This window comes from Cottoperca gobio, chromosome 23, assembly GCF_900634415.1.
Source record: "Cottoperca gobio chromosome 23, fCotGob3.1, whole genome shotgun sequence".
Classification (NCBI taxonomy): domain Eukaryota; kingdom Metazoa; phylum Chordata; class Actinopteri; order Perciformes; family Bovichtidae; genus Cottoperca; species Cottoperca gobio.
Genome location: NC_041377.1, coordinates 10,715,623 through 10,737,688, shown reverse-complemented (window position 1 = coordinate 10,737,688; position 22,066 = coordinate 10,715,623). Strand labels below are relative to the sequence as shown.

Below are 22,066 nucleotides of genomic sequence, written 5' to 3'. Positions count from 1 at the left end.
TTTAAGTAGATTACGGATGTGACGTCAGAAGCATAGTGCGTTACGTGTGTACGCTTGTATATATTCACCAACGACTGGCGACTTGAATAACCACAGAGAATAAGGATGAGTCACATATTTGATTTGTAATCGTATGTGTTTTATGAGTTTATGTACTTTGTTTGTCCTTGGTGATAAGCATTACATCACCTTTACTTTGCAGATTTATATGTGTTTAATAATTAAGCTCCGCCGACGGTTCTCGCTGACGCATTGAACACGCGCTTCTAGTGAGTCATTCGACTACCGGCATGCATCAGGAGAACCATTTTTTTCTTGTGGGTGGGATTTTTTGAGAGGCGTTGCCGCACACACCGACTACTACAGGAATATATACCCACCCTTCGCCGCATATGTTCACATATTGCGCATTTAGCCTCTGCGTACAGCACAGAAATAGTCCGAGTTCAAGATATTGTAAGGAATAAAGGTTAGTAATGGCCAACTACATTCACGTACCCGACGAAGCTCCCGCTGTGCCCAAAATAGATGTGACAGTTGACGAAAGCGACTACAGATCCGGTGCACTGAAGCTGATCAAGGAGCTGAGACCGAGTTGGAAGCCATCTGAGGTCAAACTGAAGGTGCCGTTATTTTTTTTATAGTAGCATTTTACTGTAACGGTAGTGTGCTTGGTAAGACATGTCCACATTCCCCCGTAGCTTGTGTGTATATATCTATTAATCTGTGTGATTCAAGTCCTTTTAAAATCCCTGAAGCCGATGTTAGCTAGCAACCTGGTTTCACACGAAAAACTCAAGTTAGCTAACACCAACGGTAATTTATTCCACAAGAAAACCAACGAAACCAGCTCTTATAATGACCCATTATACGTGTGTTAATGTCATTATTAGATAGCTGCTGAAATCCACAGACCGATAGTAGATACTTTCCTTGGTATATTACAGCGGTAATCTACCAACGTTTTCAAATTGCAACCGAAACACTTGAGGATAAGACCACAGTGGGAGTATCTCGCAGCCTTTGACGCAGTTGCAAAATCAGCCATACCTGTTAACTTGGGTGACTTCAACGACGTTATATTAAAGTTAACTTACATATTTAATATGAAAAAAAGGAACGATTTAGCAATTTTGTATGGAAGTGGTTATATAGATAGAGGAGAGGTGTATCTGTGAGCTTTATAGCACGCGATGATCATCATGCTGCCCCCTATGACAGTTTCGAGAATTCATGAGATTGGTCGGGAGAGGCCACTCTGTATTAAGTGTACATAGTCTATTCCTGTAAACTTCTGGAAGATCACAGATGACAAATGGAACATGACTACCTTTTACTTGTAATCCTACAAGTGTCCTCTTTGCCCCACATCAGTTTAAAGGGAACATTATGTCCTAACATTACTTTAAAATATGCTAAAGAAGAATCAGACACGCGCAAACATTGCAGCCTAGGCAGACACTCCAGAAATATTTCCCTTTGCAGTAGCATACTGGGGGTGTGGCTCCACTTGGTAAACACAGTGAGGATGGGAGCTGGTCACATGCTACACCACCCGTGCCTATATTCATCAATGAGAGCGAAGTGGAAACTCAGCAAATGCCTGCCATAGCTGCATGCAAAAATACAATTCCTGATCATTCTGTTTTTCTCAGTCACTCTCTTATAGAGTGAACAATTAGGGCTGGTATGTGGGCACTCTCCATAAATGTTCCCAGACGAGTCCTTTTCTACTGCTACATTCATTCCTCTTCTCTCTATTGTGTAGCTTGCCAGATTCTGACTCTCCTCAGAACTTATATAATATTTAAAACAATGTAGGTTTTCATGCACAGTACTTGTATAGAATAATGTGGAGGATGGTCCCACTGTCAAACTAGATTGACAAACTTGATTCAACTGTTCTTCACTCTTTCCCCTGTTTTGTCTCCACAGTTTTTCACAGACGGGATAACTAATAAGCTGCTGGGATGCTACGTGGGTGCTTTCATGCAGGATGTGGTTCTGGTCCGTATTTATGGCAACAAAACAGAATTGTTGGTTGACCGGGAAAATGAAGTGAAAAGTTTCAGAGTACTACATGCAAACCGCTGTGCCCCACACCTATACTGCACCTTCAACAATGGCCTTTGTTATGAATTTCTGCAAGGAACTGCCCTGGAGCCTGAGCACATTCGCAGCCAACCTGTGTTCAGGTAAATACAAAATATTGCTTTGTCAAGAGTCTTGAGGTGGTTTTCAACAATGTCACCTGACTGTCACCTGTGCCTAAAATCCGAGGCTCCTCGTGCAGGCTTAATAGACACACACCTACACACACACACGCTGCTTCACAAAATGTACACGGTTGCAGAGCTGTCAGTCATTGCCTTAACCACTTAACGGGTGGACGGCCCGCTGGCTGGCTGTCATGTGATAGTGTTGCAGATTTTCAGAGAGGCTGTATCTTTCCCTGTGTTCCTTACAGTCCGCCATGATGGAGTTGTTACGCAACGCCACATATCGTTAGAAAGCTTAGAATCTCGTCTATTTAGTGAGGAAAAACTGTTTTGAGATCAGAATCACAACACCAAGTACAGTAGGCATCTCACACAAGCAAACAAACTCACAATCAAACCCAAAATGTTGAGCCAACTCGCCTATGAAGTCTCTTCATAATCCTGTAATCAATATTAATCCAAAAAACACACTCCTAGTGTCATTGCCAAAGGTCCAATAGAACATTTCCAGTAAAATATATCCATCTTGAACATTGTCACATTGATAAAAGCCCATGAACAGCTGTTGCAATCTTTGAAATCAGCTGATCGATGTGTTTATTTTTGCGGTGATAATCAATTAAAAATGGCACGTAGCAAGCTGTTAGCTTTATTTTGATATTGGGATGCTGAAGTCTGACCTTTCGATTGACACCTCATTTGGAGCCAATCGGAGCTTCCATGCGTTATTTATAGTCATCAAGAGCCAATGAGTGTCAACTTGATAAGGAAGTGCCAGCCCTCTTCTTTTGTTTACAGAGGGAGCCAGGAGCAGCCCAGTCTCCCGGTGACTCTTGTGTCGTGTAGCCAATGAACTGCTCAAGCTTTAGACATGTGACAAGCTTGGTTTTATTTTTACAAATGTTATTCTTTTTTTCATAATAGTATTAACCTCTTAAGAGGTTAAAGACTTCACCAAAAATGTAGGGCCAGCTGAGGAGAATCATTCATGAACTGCAACCTGATGGAGATTATGAATTCCACTGATTTTATTCAGAAGTATAAAACTAATTTAACTCATTTTCAACTTTTGTTTTATAGTTTCACCAAAATACTAATTTACCTGCTCAAATTACTCTTGTATCCGTTCAAACTGTAGACTGTAAATGTTAAAACGGATTTGATAGACAGGAGATATTTGATCTATGAGCTGTAGTAAATTATCTTAAACGATGGCTTAAGTTGCTTTAAAACATTGTTATTAGTTTATCATAATAACACTCTTTGTAAACAGATTTGTTTCTGTAACCTGCATCTTATTCCAATTGTTTGTTTAGTTTTTTAACAATAATATCCCATTTCATTGATGAAAAGATTTCTCTAATGTTTTCCTCTGGAGCCCAGTTGCATATTTCTGCTCTAATTCAAATCATCTCCTTTCTACCTTGCAGCCTAATTGCCAAGCAGCTGGCCAAGTACCATGTCATCCATGCTCACAATGGCTGGATGCCCCAGTCTGACCTGTGGCTGAAGATGGGCAAGTACTTTGCTCTCATCCAAAAGTACCTCAAGGACCCTGAGCGGAACACCAGGTGAGACCATGTACAGTATTATACTTACTGACCCTTAAAGGCTCTGACACACCAAGCCGACGTCGGCCGTTTGGCCAATGTCGGGCTGTCGGTGAGTGTTTGTCGCCAGAGTTTTTGCGGTGGGACCCGCACTGCTAGCACTAGTCGGACCTTGTCGTCAGCTTTTCTGCCAATTCACCATGTTGTATCGCGATGGAGCCCGTCGATGAGAGAAATCGCTCTGATTGGCTGTTCAGCTTCAGCGAATCAGTGCACAAGAAGAGAAACGGACGTGAGGAAAACAGGCAAACAACAAAGTGAAAAGGGCAAACAGAGGCTCTTTTAATTGTTCCTCTTTATTTCATCTGATCACTCAAATGCACAAATATTTTTCGGACGTGGCCATCTGGAATGAAGCAAAGTGGCGTGAAAATGGTCGGCAAACGCTGCTTTGTTTAATGTGTGTATCATATCAACGGCTTGTATATCGGCAGCCCTAAGTTTTTCGGTTTCCATGTTTGAATGATGAATACAGACTCCGGCCGCCAGCTGGTATGGAGAATTATTCCCTCACGCAGGCGCAGAACAAACGTGCTATTTTGCCGTCGCCTCTAGTCTTTGTGTTGTGTTCAAGTGCTTTTTGGCCCAGACAGGAGGCCACTCAACAGTCGCCGCTAGTTCTTTGATGTCGGTTTAGTGTGTCTGGGCTTTGTTCTGAGAGACTGTCAGCCTTTTCCCTGTTGCTCTATAAATGATTTGACACAATAAGTTTGAAAACTTTGTGCAGTTTATGACTTACTGATCAGGTTATCTGCAGCTTTTAAATTGGCTATATTTAGACCAATAAAGATGGCATAGTAGCACTTAAACTTGAAATTACACCAATTGAAAATGTTGAAACCTTTTAAAAGCAGTTTACTGATTGAAATAAAAAGTTTGACGTTCCGGCGGGGAGTCGGCTAAATCAGTGCTAACTGCTAACAGAAGATCTGTCCGTCTCTCTCGCACCGGCACAGCGGCCACCTGGCCGCGGTGAGGACGAGGCGATGCTGCGAGTCGTTTTCTCGTTTCTGCCACTTTAGATTTAATCAAAACAAACTATCAAAGCGTGCAGAGATCATGGATGTAATGTGAACCAGCCTGAGCTGTACTTCTTCTCCCTCTGGTCTGAGGGCAGACTGACGCTACAGTGAATCACTATTCATCGGAGACGTTACGGGCCGGAAGTGTTAGTGTGCTAACTTCAGTAGATATGTCTGCAACACAACACACAGACGTCTTCACATTCTGTAGATGATGTTAGTTTATCGATTTAATGTTTTCAGTTTCAATCTTACACATTGGACCTTTGAGACTGAAGAGTAAGAAGTGGAAACTTTATCTTTACCTGTTGTATATTTCTGTTGTCATTATCTCCACGTGGAACTATGACTCACTACCTCTAGTTTCCATTATCAGTTGTAGATGTGTTTCAAGAAGTTTTCGGAATTCCTTTCATAATGTCCGTAGTGTGTCAGTATTTACACAAAATAATACAGGTGCGCTACATCACAAGCAAATTAAGTCTTGATTGTTTGAACATTGCGTTTGCACAACTACCTTCGTATATATGTTGGCCCCCAAAATGAGTCCAAAACAAACACTGACTTGGCAGGTTGTAGATTTTCTAGGAGCCTTTCAAATATTAACACTGTAAGAAAAACGCTGATGAAGACTCTGACACCCGCAGCATGTTGGGGATTAATTTATGTTGAACAAAAACAATGACATAGGTGGAGCACTTGGCACGTGACTCAGGACCACGAGGTTTGCACAATGTATTGCACAATGTTTAGTTTCATTGTCTCCTGATCAACAAAATGTTAGTATTGTAAAGTCTGACAAATAAACTAATCAACTGAACTAAACCAAGCAGCCAGGGAAAAGCTATTTTGCTTATTTGCATTAAATAAAGGGCATTTTCTAGAAACTAGTATACAGCTATATGTATGCAAGTATCACTGCGTGAGCAGTCTGTCATTAAGGGTGAAGTTAATGTAATCATAGATCCTAATCTAACAGGCAGGAAATGTAGTTGTAAAGAAGCTGTAGTGAGGATTTATGTAGAGTCACAAATTATTTTATTCTAGTAGTAACATCGGGAGGATGTTTACTTTTTCACAACTGTTTTCATGCTAAATTGATTAAATATTATATAATTTAGAGCCTCTGTGTACCCATATCATGAGTTTTCTTTGTTATGGATTCATTTACATACGTACATCATAATTAAATAACTTTTTATTTTCCCCACTTTTGCAACATTAATTGTATTGCAAAGCCTGTTTGTAAAAAATAGAATATGTTATTTGTTTCCCTCTCTTCCCTTTTCATGTTTCTTATTTTCAGTTCCCTTTTCCTATCCTCACCCTTATTTGTAAGTCTACTTTCAGGTTCCCTTTACTGACTGTACCTCCATCTGTCTTTCTTTTAATACAATTAATGCTCCTGCTGATTTTCAATATACAATATTCACCCTCTTTGCTCTCTGCCCCCTCCAGGTTGAGTATGGAGGTGCCCAACCAACGGTGCCTCCGAGAAGAGCTGGTGTGGCTCCAGCAGAGCTTGTCTGTGCTGGGCTCCCCTGTAGTTCTCTGCCACAATGACCTTCTCTGCAAAAACATAATCTATAATGAGGAGGAAGGTGAGTATTAACTGCACAAGTGTAGTCATAGACATTACTGTGTGACTGAATTGTGTTGTAGTGTGAACTGCATTGGTCTCTGCGCTCAGGTAGGACTGCATTAACTGCACTTCCTCAACCCTAGTCACATGCTTCACTCATTGTCAGTGTTTGCATTGGGCTGCAGGCGTAGAATTAGAACGATCAGAAAAGACTTTAACTAAAGTTGTGTTGATTGATTTGGATTGGAGCATGAGGCAAAGTTTTGTGTATCTGCCTCCAATACATTCAGCAATGTATTAAAGAAAACTCATCTGTCACAGATTTGATTTAATCTTCTCAATTTTAAATTTCCCAAACTTTTTAAAAACTCCTGTGAGAGCCCCTGTCACAAAGTGAAGCCTTTTCTAACATGGATTTCATTCTCTTTTCAAAATGTTGTCTGATCTGTCCTTCTGATTCTGTGCTTAAAACCTAGAACGTAAACCACTGTTATCAGCCTGAACAAACAATGCCATTACATCATACCACATACCAAGTCTTAGTTGTATTGACAGCACATGTTTTTGGTGCTTTTAGAAATGTTTTTTTTGATGAAGGTCAAGCAAGCTGTCCTCAGACAAACTCATAAGCTTGCTTTTGCAAGGGGGGAAAGACGAGAGTTCAGGGGGTTTTTATGCATGTGGGAGGTGGGGTGGGGGTGTTTGAGAGCTGTCAGCCCCCTCGTCGGTTCGCGACGAGGGGCGGGGCCCTTCTCACAGCTCCTTGTGTCTAGCCTTTCTCCCATAGGAATGACAGCCGAGGCTGTGGCTGCCCTGCGCCGCCCTGCCCTGGGGAGGCAATGGAGAGAGACAAACCTCACGCACAGTCGGCTTTGAGGGCCCTCGCGTAGTCTGCCCACTGCTCAGGCTAATCGGGATGAGTTCATGGCAGCAGTAGGAGCCACGTACCTACCTATTACCCTCCAATGCTACTCACCCACCAGTTTTCCCTCTGACTGTAGTGAGGCCACGTACAATGCTGGTTATTACACAAATGTTTATATGGTTTGCACTTGCTTTAAGTCACTCTGAGCACCAGCCAAATGCCTAAGTGTAAAGCTACTATCCGTCACTGCTCCTTACTCCGCAATTTCCATTTCATAGCATCAAAGTTGATCACTGGGCAGACCATATTAGTGGAAATAAATGTCTGGCGATATTCTTTATTGTTCTTATTAACAATAAATCTCATCAAAACAATCAAAACCAACATTGAATTCATTAAACTAAAGAATATATGTGTATATATTATATTCCTTCATTGTCCTGGTTGACATGATGAACACAAACAATGTAGTTAAATTTGAGTCGATACATCATACACCATCCTGCTGCTATAAATCATTAGTGCACCAAATGTGTATTAATCTACAGCTGAAAATGGTCAATAAATTCACTGTTTATTCATGTATGAGACGCTAGAAAGTTAGTGTCCAGCTATTTTAGGAAACTACTAAGCCTTTGTTTTTGTACCCCATTTTTAGAAGGTATGCATGTGCTGGGAAAGACAACCAGGCTGTGGGAGTTGGAAAGTATAGAGAGACGGAGTAACGCATTGTTGGTTTTGGTCTTTTCATGGGATTTGTTGACATTAACAATAATATAGAATATCATCAGCTTTAACCTTTTTGAAGCTGAAACATGGTTCTGGAAAAATACGGGGAAATACCTTTTGCCTGAGCGCACAGAAAAAGAGTTTCTGGGTAACCGTAGACCTGCACACCTGCAGAATTTTATTTGAATTATGGTTTTGCATATGAGGGAAGTGCTGCAAGGAAAGATGCCCAGTTTCTCTGGGATTGTGCTGACTTGTGGAACTCCCTAAATTCTTGAAATTCAGTTGGAAGAAATACTGTTAATCTAATGTAAATGAAGTTTAGATCTCTTGTACACACACACACACACACACACACACGTCAATGCAGACTTGCAGAATCATGTTTCAGGCTTCAATAAGTGAGGCTACAATTATCAGAAAAGTATTAATAAGAGCCAGAATCAAAAAGAATGTTCCCTTATCCCACTACCTCTAGTTGAATCACATTATGTCTCAACACTAACTAGACCACACCTACAGATGACGACCACAATGGGATGGACGCCACAATAGAGTCCGGAGACTTCAGCTCCAAGCAATAATAAGATTTGTGGCCGCGCCCAACTCAAGTTGTCTAAACCGTCGGTGCAGACTCAATCCTCATTTCTTTAGTTGACTTGAAAACAAGAGTAGGCAGGAGGAGAGACTGAACAGCTATCACGCCGCTTTACTTCTCAGCTGTAGTTGAAACCACTTGTATGCCAGACGCGACAGAAGAGTGCCACCACTTCCTGTATTGATAAAACCATAAACAGAAGTGGTGGAAACTTAATTATTTTTCTCAGTTTTCCAAAGACGATGTTAAAAGTTTCCAATATACCCCTCAACAAGTGCTTTATTACTTTTCTTCTGTATTTTCTCTCAGTCGGCAACACAGGCTGCTTTAGTTTCCCTGCCCCTTTCACTTTTCTCAGCTGTTTGCGTAGAAAAGAAATCTGCGCACATTTTACTAGGACCCAAGGGGCAACAAAAACTGCAGCTCAGCAGCCAACAGGAAGCCTCTCAAAGATTCTGTCATTTGCAGAAGCTGCAGAGGTGTCATGCTATTGGGTTCACAACGGACCAATGGGAAGGGAGCATTGGAGGGGTGTGTTGTGAGAAGGGGAAGTGAGGTTGCATGTGAGGGGGGGAGGGTTGGCAGCAAGGCCTGATGTTTTTCGACACTGCGTGGGAGAAGGAATGGATAAAAGACAAAAATGTCCGTGTGTGTGTGAGTGAGCATGTGTGAAAGATGTGTTTGCCCCAACCTTTTCATCTGCTGCACAGGGGGGCTATAGCCACTGCCTGGAGGTGTTCAGTTGTGTCCCGCTAGGACCTACACGCCGGCTGGTAACCCACCTCAAAGTGTCTTTCTCTGTAGTCCAGCACCACCTCAAAAACTAATGTTCCATATGTTAAGCCAAAGTAATTAGCCAAAAGCCAAACCAATCAAAAACATTTAAAAGTGGAGACATTTGATTAAATGTGTTGTTCTTTAAAATCATATTTGTATTTGTTAATATCTCTGTAACAACCGGGCTTGTAAAAGTAAGGGTTTGTATTTTGAGATCAATTGCCACCATTTTGAGATCAATGCTTCCCTCTTTGTCCATCGTTAATGCCGACGCCGCATATTCCCACTGGTCTACAAATGCAATCAACACATTCTTTGACCCGTTCCTCTCCATGCACGAGCATTGGATGTAAACGTTTAAAGAGACCCCTTTTGCAGATGCCAAGAATGTATTTTAAGCATTCGAGCAATTTTATTAGAACTCTTGGGTTGTCTTCAACATGTATGAGACCCTCGTAAAAATGACAGGACTATAAAAAAAAAACCTTTTTAAATTGGCGTGTCTCAAAGGTTCAGTGTGTATCTAAGAGCTGTTACTGCAGTTGGCTCTCAGTTACAGACTGGTGCATTGTCTGCTGTTAGTCGACAACGTTCTGAGAGAGTGTGTATCAAACAGTGTGTTGCTTTACATTTGCTTTGGCAGCTCACTGTACTTTTCTACAGACCACTTTAGTGTCTTTGTGTTTTACTTCCTCCCTTTGTCCCTCTGCTTTCTTTGCCCTTTTTAACCCCTTCTCTTCAAAACATAACTTTGATTTGGCCATTTTCCCTTTTTTCTTTGCATGTATCCAAAAACAACATTCTTTGAAAAGCCAGATGTACTCCTTTCTCCCCCTAGATTTGTGTATGCATTCCATTTGTTGCATCAGTATTTGCATATTTTCATCACTGCTAATGTATCCCGGCTGCTTATTTTGTGGTCTTGTAGAATGAAGGCTGATAAGTTGGGTTACTAGTACATCTAACCTGTTCACTAAGATATCATTGGAGACTGAATGCCCAACCTCCATGAAGATATGCAAGATGTCTGTATGTTCTTGTTTTGTATGCTTCCCTTGTAGTCCTAAACTTCCCCACACTTACTTAAGATCTTTTATTCTGATTATATCGGTTGACTCCGACTTCCCTCAATCTTAACAGCATGATTGTATCTGTCCTTAACAACATTATAATGCATGCGTAGAAGTGTTTGTCAGAAGTTATTTTCAGGAGAATGCTTCTTAAAGTTTATTCCATTTCCTGTGCTAAAGTCTCCCTCTACAGTCTACTTTCCTCAAAATGCAAGCTCTTACTCCTTGTCCCACATCTGCTAACTAGTCAGCCAGACCAGTCAGACAGGAAGTTACAGTATAAAATGAAAAGCATTCTGAGTTATAAAAGGGGAAAACCCATCATAATCATTTCTTGTCTGCTTCCTGTGTCTCCTGTCTAAACAACACTGCTTCTTTTTCCAGGCAATGTAAAGTTCATTGACTACGAGTATGCTGGGTACAATTACCAAGCCTATGACATTGGGAACCATTTCAACGAGTTTGCTGGTCAGTAAAACTTGTTAACATGTAAAAAAAAATTAAAGGTGTGTGTGTATGCAATGTTCACTTGGTGTCTAACTTGTGTGTGTGTGTGTGTGTGTGTGTGTTGCAGGGCTGAATGAGGTGGATTATAGTCACTACCCTCAGCGGGCCTTTCAGCTGCAGTGGCTGCGCTTCTACCTGGAGGCCTATAAGGAGAATAAAGGTCAGGGCAGTGAAGTGACCGACAGGGAGGTGGAGATTCTTTATGTCCAAGTCAACCGATTTGCCCTGGTAAGCATTCGTATTGCATGTGCAGCGTTATATTATAATATCCTGAACCCCATGAGATTACAGAGTCATTCTGCACCCGGCTAATCTTTATGGTCAAGTCTCGTGTTTTAATGACCAAGATGGTGACGTATATGTAAGAATCTAAATGTTTATCGGTCTCAGTTTCTGACTCGATTCAGATGATTTTTTTTGTATGTTTCTTTTCTACAAAAGAACTGAGATATTGCTACTGATGGACGGTAATCTTACACACCACAAAGCATCATTGAGTGATTTGTTTTACGGTGTTTTGTGTACAATTTATTATGAAAGTCACTGAGAATTGAAGGAATACTAAAAATGAATAAATGTTAATTTTACATTCTTGCAATAAGTTGATATACATTTTTCAATTATTAAAAACTCCATAATCTTATACACACTGTATCGTTAGCAACATGGCTAACGTTAATGTCCAGAGCGAGAAACAACCGAAGAATTACAAAGAACTACAAACCCTCAGTGCTTTAATAAAGGCAGAGTAAAAGTGGCCTTTTAAATAGTTACTTAATAATTATGCTCAAGAAAATAGTCAAAGAATGGAAATCGAACACTTGTAGAGCTCTGAGGGGATTTTCCTGCTGCCAGGTGTGTTTAATCAGCAAACATGAATGATAGTGTGATGTAGTAAACAGAGTGATGTGGGCTATAACCTGCACGACCTGCTCTGCGTACGAGTGAGGGGTGTGATGTGCGGCCACATATGGGAGTAAGACGTGTGCCCTCTCCCATGAGCCACTCTCTGCCTTGTTTACTGGCGAGAAGAAAAGAAGGCAGTGTGGAGGATGGGCAGGAGAAGCATTTCAGCTATTTTTGCATTGTTGCCATGGGGCTTCTGCTGGCTTTGTATATGCTTCAGTGTGCGGTGTTGGGTAATTAGATACGACATTTATGTTTTAGACTGTGAGTACACGCTAATCTTTTGTGTCTCTGTGTTCTTCCTCTATGTCCAGGCATCTCATTTCTTCTGGGGTCTCTGGGCTCTCATTCAGACCAAGGTCTCCACCATCGACTTTGATTTCTTGGGGTATGTTGCGATCTTAAAATAAACCACCAAGCACACTTTATCAGCAGCCATTTAATTTTACTATGCCAAGCAGATCCAGTTAGTTAATCATATCAGATGTGTAAGAACAAAATGTGAAGCATCCAAGTTGATATCTGTGTCACAGTGTGTTTAAACAGTTTGCCGGTATCTAAAAGATGTTATCGCTGACGCAGCTCTTCTCTCTGTGTGTCTCAGATATGCAGTTGTGCGCTTCAACCAGTACTTCAAGATGAAACTGGAGGTGGCTGCGCTGAACTTACCTGAATAAAAGCCCCCACTCATCATCTTCTCCTCCTGCTCTTCCTCCCTTCCAATCTGCTCTGAGCTTCACATGACGACTACAAAGCGCCCTGTGGGAGTCTGTGTAGACTGAGAGTCTGTCCTGCTCAGTGCCTACAGGTCCCTTCTACATGTCCTTATCGCTAAAGATTGAATGGACCACAAGCTTTTCCATCCTTTGCTGCCACACCTTTTGTTATCCGGTAGCCCAAATCATTTGTAATGTGGGCGTGTGTGAAGTACAGATTTAAGACCTGCTACAATGTGAAGCCCGCATGGCCAAATTTGTGGTTGTGGTCATTTATTCTAATAGAAATTAGGATATCAACGTGATGTATATCATTTACATGTAAGCAGCTATTCTCGTAGCTCAACTCTCCATGAATAAGACGGAGGTGGAATGTCACGTTATTCACAACCCACACATTGTAACCACCTACATGACTGACAGGTGGCCCAAACACTAACCTGATTGCCTGGAGACACCTTCATATGCACGTTCATGGGGGAAACGCTCGAGGGACAGCCCAGCTAACGACCACATTTACAACAACATGAAAGCAACACAAAGCCTGCATTGTTTGCTGAAGCACCAAGATGAAAGGAAAAAAAGAAAAGAAAGGCCAACTTGGAAAGGCCAGAGCTGTCCCTTAATCCCATGTGAGACTGGGCCAAATCATTTAACAAAAAAAAAAAAAAAAGAAAGTTGTGGCCTGCCTTGTGACTCTTGTTTTCACCCTTATTTTCCTCAGCATACTGGTATGCATGGGTGGTAGGCCAGAATAGCCGCGTAGTCATTGTTGCTGTGTAGTTTGGTGAGGGCTCATGTGTTTTGACTTTCTGGACTGAAGGTAGAAACATTGAGTTGTAGGAGAGCATCTCGTGTTTACATCTAACCTCTCCCTCCAGTTAAACGGTTGTACTGTGTCAGTGAGCAGTCTTTTGACTTGAGGGAGATTTTCACTGTAATGTACGTTTCATGTTTGTTTTTGACACTTGGCCTTTTTGTCTAAATCTGAACTGAGGACAAGCTTGCTGTAATTTGAACATTCCATGTTCATAATTCTAGATAGGACATTTGGTTGTAGTTCACATGCTAAAGTTAGCAGTGTTGGGGACTAAATTCACTCATCGACTGTAAGACATGTTGTACTAAACAAGACCAAACCCTTATACAGTATGCTCTGTCAAGGAACGTTTGGGGATCCTCTTAATATTCTAAAACACTGCTGTTCAGTCCCAATGAAGTAAGGACATTGTATACACTTGTAGACCAGTTTTTATTCAAGTATGTATTGAGAGAAGTGTGTCGGATTGCTGAGCCACTGTTGGAAAATTATAATTTTAAGCGCCCGATGTTGAAAGTCTGTTGAAAAGTGGAATTTAGGTGGAAAAAAGAGAAAGAAAGTGGAGTTGTTTGGTTACATACATCTGTGTTAAGTTAAAAACAATGTAATGAAAGTCAGCTGTTTGTGGGACCTGAGGGGCAACAGCACCATCTGGTGGAGAAAAACTATTATGGCTGCTGTCAGTAACTTCTTGATATTAACTTTGACCTTCATGTTAATGTTTTTGAATGAGCTTTAGGAGACCCTAAAAAACATCATCTCTTGGTTACTTTAACAAGCCTACACCAAAGAGCTGTCATGTGTTTTTTGCTTGTACATAATGCACACTGTATCATTTTCAATGTAGCACAAAGAGAACTAGAATAACGGTTATATAGATTTTTTTATACTTGTTGTTGAGGCCGAGGTCTTTAAAAGTGTGTGGATGTTTGCTGATGCAGCAGCAGATGACTCTTGGGACAAATATAGAATATTTTAAAGTGCCAGAAGAGCACCTTATCTTCAGCTTCCTGAGCCATTTAAACGTAAATGTCATGTAGAATATGTTGGAACAAGTTTTCTTGTTTACTCCAAAACAGTTGCCCAGGTGCTCTCTGCTGTAACATCTCTGCAAAGCTCCGTGGAGAGACAATTACTGACCAGATGTCTGCCGGTGTGCCTGTGAAAGCTCTTATTTTTTGTACTAAAGTTGGAAGGTTAGGCGCATTTCTCCTCCTCTGTCTTTAATTTAGTGTTGTGTTTTTCCATGCAGATGAATCAAGGTGGAAGAATTAAGAAGTAGTTTGAATTAGGCCTAAAGTATGTTGGCTTCTAAGATATGTGATGCTGATGTTATCGGTTCAACTTGTGTTGGAGGGTAACGTTAAGGGGCTGTGAAAGATTGGTTTCTGTTGATTAGTACCTCGTCAGACGACATTTACACATAAATTAATGCATTGTGTCGAATTTGACTGAAATATATCCTCTAGGCTTTATTTCCACACCTATCTGAAACAAATACATTTTCATTGTTCATACATAGGTCATCTGAGTACTGCTAATAATATGAACCTTAACTACTATTAAACATTGTACAAAGGTCTGTCCTTAAATATCTCTGGCCACTTTAGCATTTGTTTATATGTACAGTAAACCCATGTAATAATATCTTTGCTTGTTCTCAAATGTGAATGAATGTACATAGAGGGAGTTCTTTTTTTTTTCTAAAAGTTGCATTAAAGTGAATAGTTGCCTGGGGTAAGAGGTGAAATAAAAACATGACATTTTCAATACTGTAAACATGCTTTGAAAATAAAGTCTATTTACCCTTATCTGTGTCTTGTTTTAATCTTGTGTCTCTGGGGGTTTTCTGTCTTGGTGCCGGTTTACCAGTTTAAATAATTAAATTCTCAGCAGGATTACAGTAAAACTGCTGGCTCGATTTCCACAACACTTGGTGGAAGGGTCAAGGAAGAACCCATTAAAATGTGGGTCTTTTAATGAAATAAAATATAAAATTAGAATGAATGAGGTCTGCTCAGAGTGCACTTTAGTTTCTATGTTGTGACCTTGTCTTCACGTTCACTCAGCTTAATTGAGTGAAACAGTGCCACTCCGTGGTAAAGGCTGGAACTGCACCCGGTCGTGACTTACTGGGTCACGTGATGGACAATTAACAAACTCAGTCTCACCTGTGTGGTTTATGTGTCGCTAGTTAGTTAGCAGTAAAGGAGAAATCTGTAATTCTATAAACAAACAAACACGGACATTCAGTTGGATATTATATCACATGGATGCTTCAAGAAAGAATGTCAACAAACGTGAGTCAACAACACTTTATTATTTTCTGTCTCGCTGGTTTCTTTCCATTAGTTGTGAGTCTTTGTGGTGGCTGTGGGTGTTGACCTCGGTGCTGCACAGTTACTAGCTGTAGTTCTGCTGTGTTGAATAATGAGCTGGTCGGTCAGCCTGTTGAGTTGTGAGTTAGCACGTGCAGTTTGATGTTATTTACTGTTATGTTGCATAGAGACATGTTTGATTCTTCTGTTTTTAACTTGAATACTGAAGGTATTTGAAGATATCTTGGGTATGCCAAGCACATATATAAAAGTCATGTATTTGATATGATCTGTGTATGTTATTTTTGGTAAATCCTTTTGGTCTTCAGATCTGTGTATCAAGATCATTCGCTTTGTAGTACCGTATGTTAAGAAATATATTTAAATGTGAACAAATCTGTTGCCTAAAAAACATACTTACTAAACTGAAAGTCATTTCATGTAGTTTCTCGTGTGACACCACGATAGTGATATTGCAAATTATGATTGAACTCTGTTTGTCAAGAGACATGGCATCTTATTTAAAGGAGACATGTTATGCGTAATTGTATAAAGTTGTTTGTATCTTGAGAGATCCTGACTTCTTCAGTTTCCCTTCAGCATCAGCTGGCCTTGGACTGAAGCTGTAGTATGTGTGTAGAAGCTGTATCATAGATGACCGCAAGATGGCAGCACATCCCATAGAAAGAAATGTGCACAGGTCCCCAAACCTGGAATAAAGCTCACCACAGGGTACAAAAATAATCCTTTTCGACATTTAATATTTTTGATATGCTTGTGATAATGCTTATTAACAGATTTCTATATTTAAAATAAAGGCAGCTCATTAATATGCCTTGTATTGAACCTCTCTATTCAAAGAGAATAGGAAAATACTGAATTCAGAAAACATCACATTGAAACCGGCTTAGATTGCTTTGCGACATTGAGCCCTGGGCCAGTTCTCCTTTTTTGTGGAGGAGCAAATGTGGTTATTCAGCCTGGATGTAAGAAATGAGTCTAAATAAAGGCGATATGGAATTAATTAAAAAAGTAAGGTCTAGAGGGCTCACGCCTGATGTCAGACATAACATCTGTTGTCATTGAAAACTACTATAAAATGAAAAAGTGTGAAGCGTTAGTTTGCGTATGTTCTGCAGAAGTGCTGTCAGTAAATAAGAAGTGCACAGACGGGCTTTAGTGCTACACATGTTTACAGTTTGCCATCCCAAGGGTTAAATTAGAAACTCATTCATGCCTCACCCCCCAAAACCAAACAAGTAATTTCTTACCATTCTCTCGAAGCAAATCAGGCCTGCCTTTCGTCTCCCTAATGTGAGCACTGTCTTATACAGTCCAACAATTACAACAGTGCATTATCCAACTCGCTGACTGTAATTCAATTAACTTCCTCCCCCCGGCTTCATCCACCCGGATAATACACACATTAATTAACAACAGAATCCAATATCGGCTGTTCTGCGCCTCCACTTATTTTCATTTCCCATAAAAAGGTCATAGCAGCCACTTTCAGCTGAAGACAATTGGTGTAAGTGTGTAGTAATGGATTACAAAGTTGTATATCACCAGAGCTCAGAGTGTGTGTGATGGGGAAGTGGTCCGAGGCTGAGGCCTGGGAGAAGTGCTGACACAGCTGTAATGCACATCCATCACAGTTGTCATTTCACCAAACTCATAAGGCTACGTCCCCGTGGAGCCGAGTCTCAGCCACAAACATTTCAGGCAGAACAATCTCATTTCTCTGCAGGCAGAACAAGTTAAACCTCAATGGAGGATTTCTCTTTCTCTAAACAGTCAACAGTGGCTCGCAATTGTTAAATCGTAATTTAAAATTCTCATATCATTATCGGTAGGCCTCAACAATCCTGCATCAGATTTATAATGCAGATTCATCCAAATATCACATTTTAGCAGTTTATATAAGACGACTTGAAATTGCTCACATAGTTTTAACTGCCACTCAAGTAATACTTTTATTATAATATGCATCAAAGAAGTAAGCAAATAGAGAATCTGGGAAACTTTACTTGGTGAAGGTTTTGGTAGCTTTACTTAAATAAACAAATACTCATTTATTATGCTTGTGTTTCAATGAATGGACTGCAGTTATCTTCTTTATTCTAGCAATTATTCTACTCTCTAGTAGCTTTTAATCATTTCAAGCTATTAAAAATCAACTAATATTGAAATTGTATTCAAGCTTAAATATTACAAAAACTAATTTGTTTCAAGTTTTCCATTTTTGAAATCAATGTACACATGGACGCCAACGTGTTTTGTGAGTGTCGCCTCAAAATAATATACAAAAGTAATATAATGCTAATATAATATTAATTCAAGTTGTATGAGCAAGGCTGTGTCTATGGGGGGGCGGGGGGGCGGGGGGCTGTATTCCCCCTCACATGCAGATCAGAAACAGAAGGTGTGTGTCTCACCTTGAGGCTTCCTGGTAAAAATGTCCACAACAAACCACTCAAGTGAAACATGTATCCTGCTACAGAGGAGCAGAGAGCGAAACAGAACTGTTGAGGGGTGTGTGTGTGTGAGGGGGGGGGGGGGGGGGGGGGTCAGGGCAGTCTCATTCATCCCCATTCAACATGCCAACCTAATTGCCAGAGGAGAGGGAAACAGTAATTAGCAGCAAGTCTCACCTCGTTAATCACAAAAGGCTCCTTCGCTCTATTTATATCTGATTTAATGGCTTGCTTAAGCACAGCGAGATATTTATGTGTCTGTTAATTGTGAGCTGCTTGTATCCGCTCCGCTCGCTGCGGCTTGCTCGCACCCCCGACTGACACACACAATGATACAGACACACCTCTGCTATAACTACCTCGTCTTATTACAGGCTCCTGCTCATACAGTCATTTACCTGATTTGTTTGTAAATGATAATTAGACCATTAGCTTGGATCTGTTGTCTACCATTAGAGGAGACATGTTGATGACTCTCAGTGCATGTAAGTGTAAATATGTAATAATGAAGCGGAGCAGCAGTGGTGTCAGGTGGACTTTATGTTTGCACCGGCTTCGCCTTTCTGTTTAACATATATACATATATATATATACATATTTTTTGCCTTTTTCTTTATCCACTTATCAATGTTTTTGCCACCTAAAATACAGTATGGACACTTTAATATTCACAAACATGTCAAAGAATATAAGAGATGTAACGTGTGACACTTCTGGTGGAAATCTTTGAGGGAATGGAGATGAAAATCTTGAATATTTATGGTTCTGGCAGGAGGGAGGAGACTTTGAGGATGCTGGAAACGTCTTCAAAACGGTTAACTTGTGAGAATCTACCTGCCAGTTTACCACATTTTGGCTTGATTTTTGGAGAAAACAGTGGCTTAGACTCTATCTTTTAACTTAAATACTTGAAAATGAAGTTCACCAAAAGTCCCAGGAACTTTTATTCCCAGGAACTAAAAGGTTCCATCTGGATCGGATTATGTTAGTTAGAAACTTTTCTTTGGTTTAACCACAGTGTGTTAAAAACAATGCAGAACACCTGACCATGAAACAGGAATGGCTGTATTCTTACTGGTCTGTACTGGTGCACAACCGTGCTCCTAACCTCTGGCAATGGAGAACTCATGAAGGGCTGCAGATGTCTTGTCCTGTCTGTTTGACGAGCTGTGACGGATGAAAAAGTTCCGCGAGAGACGCACGTGGAAAAACAAAAACATCTGTTAATAGACGAGCGTCTGATGGGAGCATTGAGAATTATTTCTCTCTCTCTCTTTCCTTTTCTCCCCGACATTCCTGCACAGCTTTGCCAGACTGGTTGTGATGGGAAGGGAGGCATAATGGGAGAGGATCAAAGAGCTAAACGAGGGGCTAAAGATACTGAAGCAGATTAGCAGCACTTCCCACAATGCCGACAGCTGCTCATAACCACGCTGGGCCTAAAGGTAGCTGCCGTCTGCTGCCCATAACACAATAGGAGAGGGAGGATCAGCGCGCACACTGAAAAACATGTGTTATCATCACAAAGGGATTGTCAGCTTCAAACGCCTTACATCCCTCTGCCATCCCTCTGGATCAAACAGGCTGTTGTCTGGCAGTTATCACAGAGCTCTCTTCTAGTCACATCTATTCTCCACTCTTCACTCTCTTTCTCACTCTTCTCTTTTCGCCCCCTCTTTCTCTTTTCCTTTCTCTTTCTCAGCGGGGCCTAATCTCAATCACTGTTATCCTCCAAGCCATCGTTGTTCATTATATGCTCCTGACATCGCTGACGGACAAATAATCAAGACAATCCCTTTTGTTTGGAGTTTGCCTCTGTCTCAGTCCCCCCCCCCCCCCCCCTTTGCCTCTCTTTTCAAAATGATCACCAACACAGGATCTTATTGTGGAGCGCTTGATACATCTCAAAGCAATACATTGTTTGTCTGAATTCTCTGACAAGCGCCGAGCCATACTCAGCATCATAAAGAGAGAAATGTCTGAAACAGATAGGGGAGCGCTTTGTTCTTTATTGTAATGGATGAACTCTAACTGCAGCGTCCTAAACAGGCTGCAGCTGAATGCATTTGCTCATATGAATGTTTCATATTATGAGGCAACAATTACAAGAATTAGATGAGAATTGTGCTCTGCGAAGTAAATCACAGTAATCACATTCCTGCACACGGGAGATCTTTTCCATCGCTGTTCCCCCGACAAGCTCTCTCATCCCTGGAGTGACACGTGGACGTACACGCACACGCACACGCACACGCACACGCACACGCACACAATTATATTACTCAAATCGTCTTTAAGTTTGTATTTTGATCTAACTTTGTTCCTGAACAGACTTTTAGTAGCTGCACAGTAAATAATGGTCCGTCTGATATGACGTATGCATGTCGTTATTATTGACAGTCTTTGTGTTTAACACCATATTTAATGCACTTTTAACTCGCGCTGTTGTACACACTGTGCTCCTCGGGCTCCAGACAGAGAAGCGTTTATAACAGTCAGTGATTCTGTATGAATAACGTGTGTTCATCCCAAATACACACAAGTACACACAGCACAGGAAACACGCTGAGGTGTGTGCAAGAGAAATCTTTTGGGTTATGAGTTATTGCATAAATACGTTTTAGTTTTTTTATCTTGCAATCTAAAGTTATTTTTTAATTTGTAATTGTTTATTTTGGTCAAATGTCTGTTCATAGTCCCAGTATTTCATCTTGTCTCCATCTTTGCAAATATGGACGAACATAGACATAGAGGTGAAATAAATTATATATATATATATATATATATATATATATATATATATATATATATATATATATATATATATATATATATATATATATATATATATATTAAATGCTAACTAGTACAATTAATGATTGTTGACCAATACAAGTAATTGTTGTACCTTTTAAGCAAATAGTGGGAATCTTGCATCCAAATATTGAATACTTTACATCTAAAATCACTTTGTACTTCACTCAACTTTGAACCCATTTAGCTAAAATACTGTCCTTACATATAAAATGTATTGAGATATATTTGGTGCATAAAGATAAAGACATTGTGCAGAACTCGTAAGACTCGGAAGATGTCCTTAATGTATTGTATTAACTCCGCAGGAGACACGATGTGTAGTTTTGGTACGTCTTGCTGTTATTCGTGGTCCGTCTGCTGCTGCAATCGGAGGTGATGCCTCCGCATGTACTTGGAAGTGAAGAGAGTGAATGTTGAGCGTCTGGGTTTCTCTGTTTGTCCAGTAGATGCCAGCAGTGAACCATTTAAAACGCCGCCACATCTCTCCCCCTCTAATTCGAGGGTGCTCTGCATGTAACTGCTCTGGAGTTGGAGATGGTACAGATGGCTGGCCTAAACGCAACACTTATCCAGACATTTCACTGTTTGCAGAATGATATCAAAGTCAACTCAAAATGGAGGCTGTGCCATCAACTTGAAACAAATTCTAACACTTCCAACAAAATTGTATTGTGAGTAAAGTCGCCGCAGATTTGGTCAGCGTTCAGCACAGATGTCCCCCCCGTGTGTGTGTGTGTTTGCGTTAAATAAAAACTAGTGCTCACATCCTCTTAAAAATTCAGCTGTGGATTTTCAGGGATAAATGCTCACAATTATAATGTTTTAATCCAGATTTGATTCAGACACATTTATTTATTTCAGATTGTGAGTTTAAATCGTGCATGTGAAAAAACAAATGCCCTGAATTATGTAAAATATGGGAGAATAACTAACAGAACATCAAGTCGTCTTTTAAGAGCTGAAGAAACGTCAAACTGATTATTAACATTTCTATAATTCTCTACGTAATTGTAATACAATTCCAGTTGAATATAAA

The 22,066-nt window shown here is 40.5% G+C and overlaps 1 protein-coding gene across 1 annotated transcript; it reads left to right on the top strand.

Moving 5' to 3' along the window:
- The first annotated feature begins 319 nt into the window (after positions 1-319).
- Positions 320-15,232, top strand: etnk1 (ethanolamine kinase 1). The gene is made up of 8 exons (XM_029462027.1): positions 320-623; positions 1,936-2,195; positions 3,650-3,790; positions 6,310-6,452; positions 10,857-10,940; positions 11,047-11,207; positions 12,200-12,273; positions 12,490-15,232. Exons 1-8 carry the CDS (start codon positions 477-479, stop codon positions 12,560-12,562), a joined length of 1,083 nt encoding a protein of 360 aa, XP_029317887.1. The 5' UTR covers positions 320-476; the 3' UTR covers positions 12,563-15,232.
- The last annotated feature ends 6,834 nt before the right edge of the window (positions 15,233-22,066 follow it).

Excerpts from the sequence above, each read along its gene's own strand:
- etnk1 (XM_029462027.1), top strand. The coding sequence starts at position 477 with ATGGCCAACTACATTCACGTACCCGACGAAGCTCCCGCTGTGCCCAAA. Across the intron at positions 11,208-12,199 it reads AAGTCAACCGATTTGCCCTG|GCATCTCATTTCTTCTGGGG; the intron begins GTAAGCATTCGT and ends CTCTATGTCCAG. Across the intron at positions 12,274-12,489 it reads ATCGACTTTGATTTCTTGGG|ATATGCAGTTGTGCGCTTCA; the intron begins GTATGTTGCGAT and ends TGTGTGTCTCAG.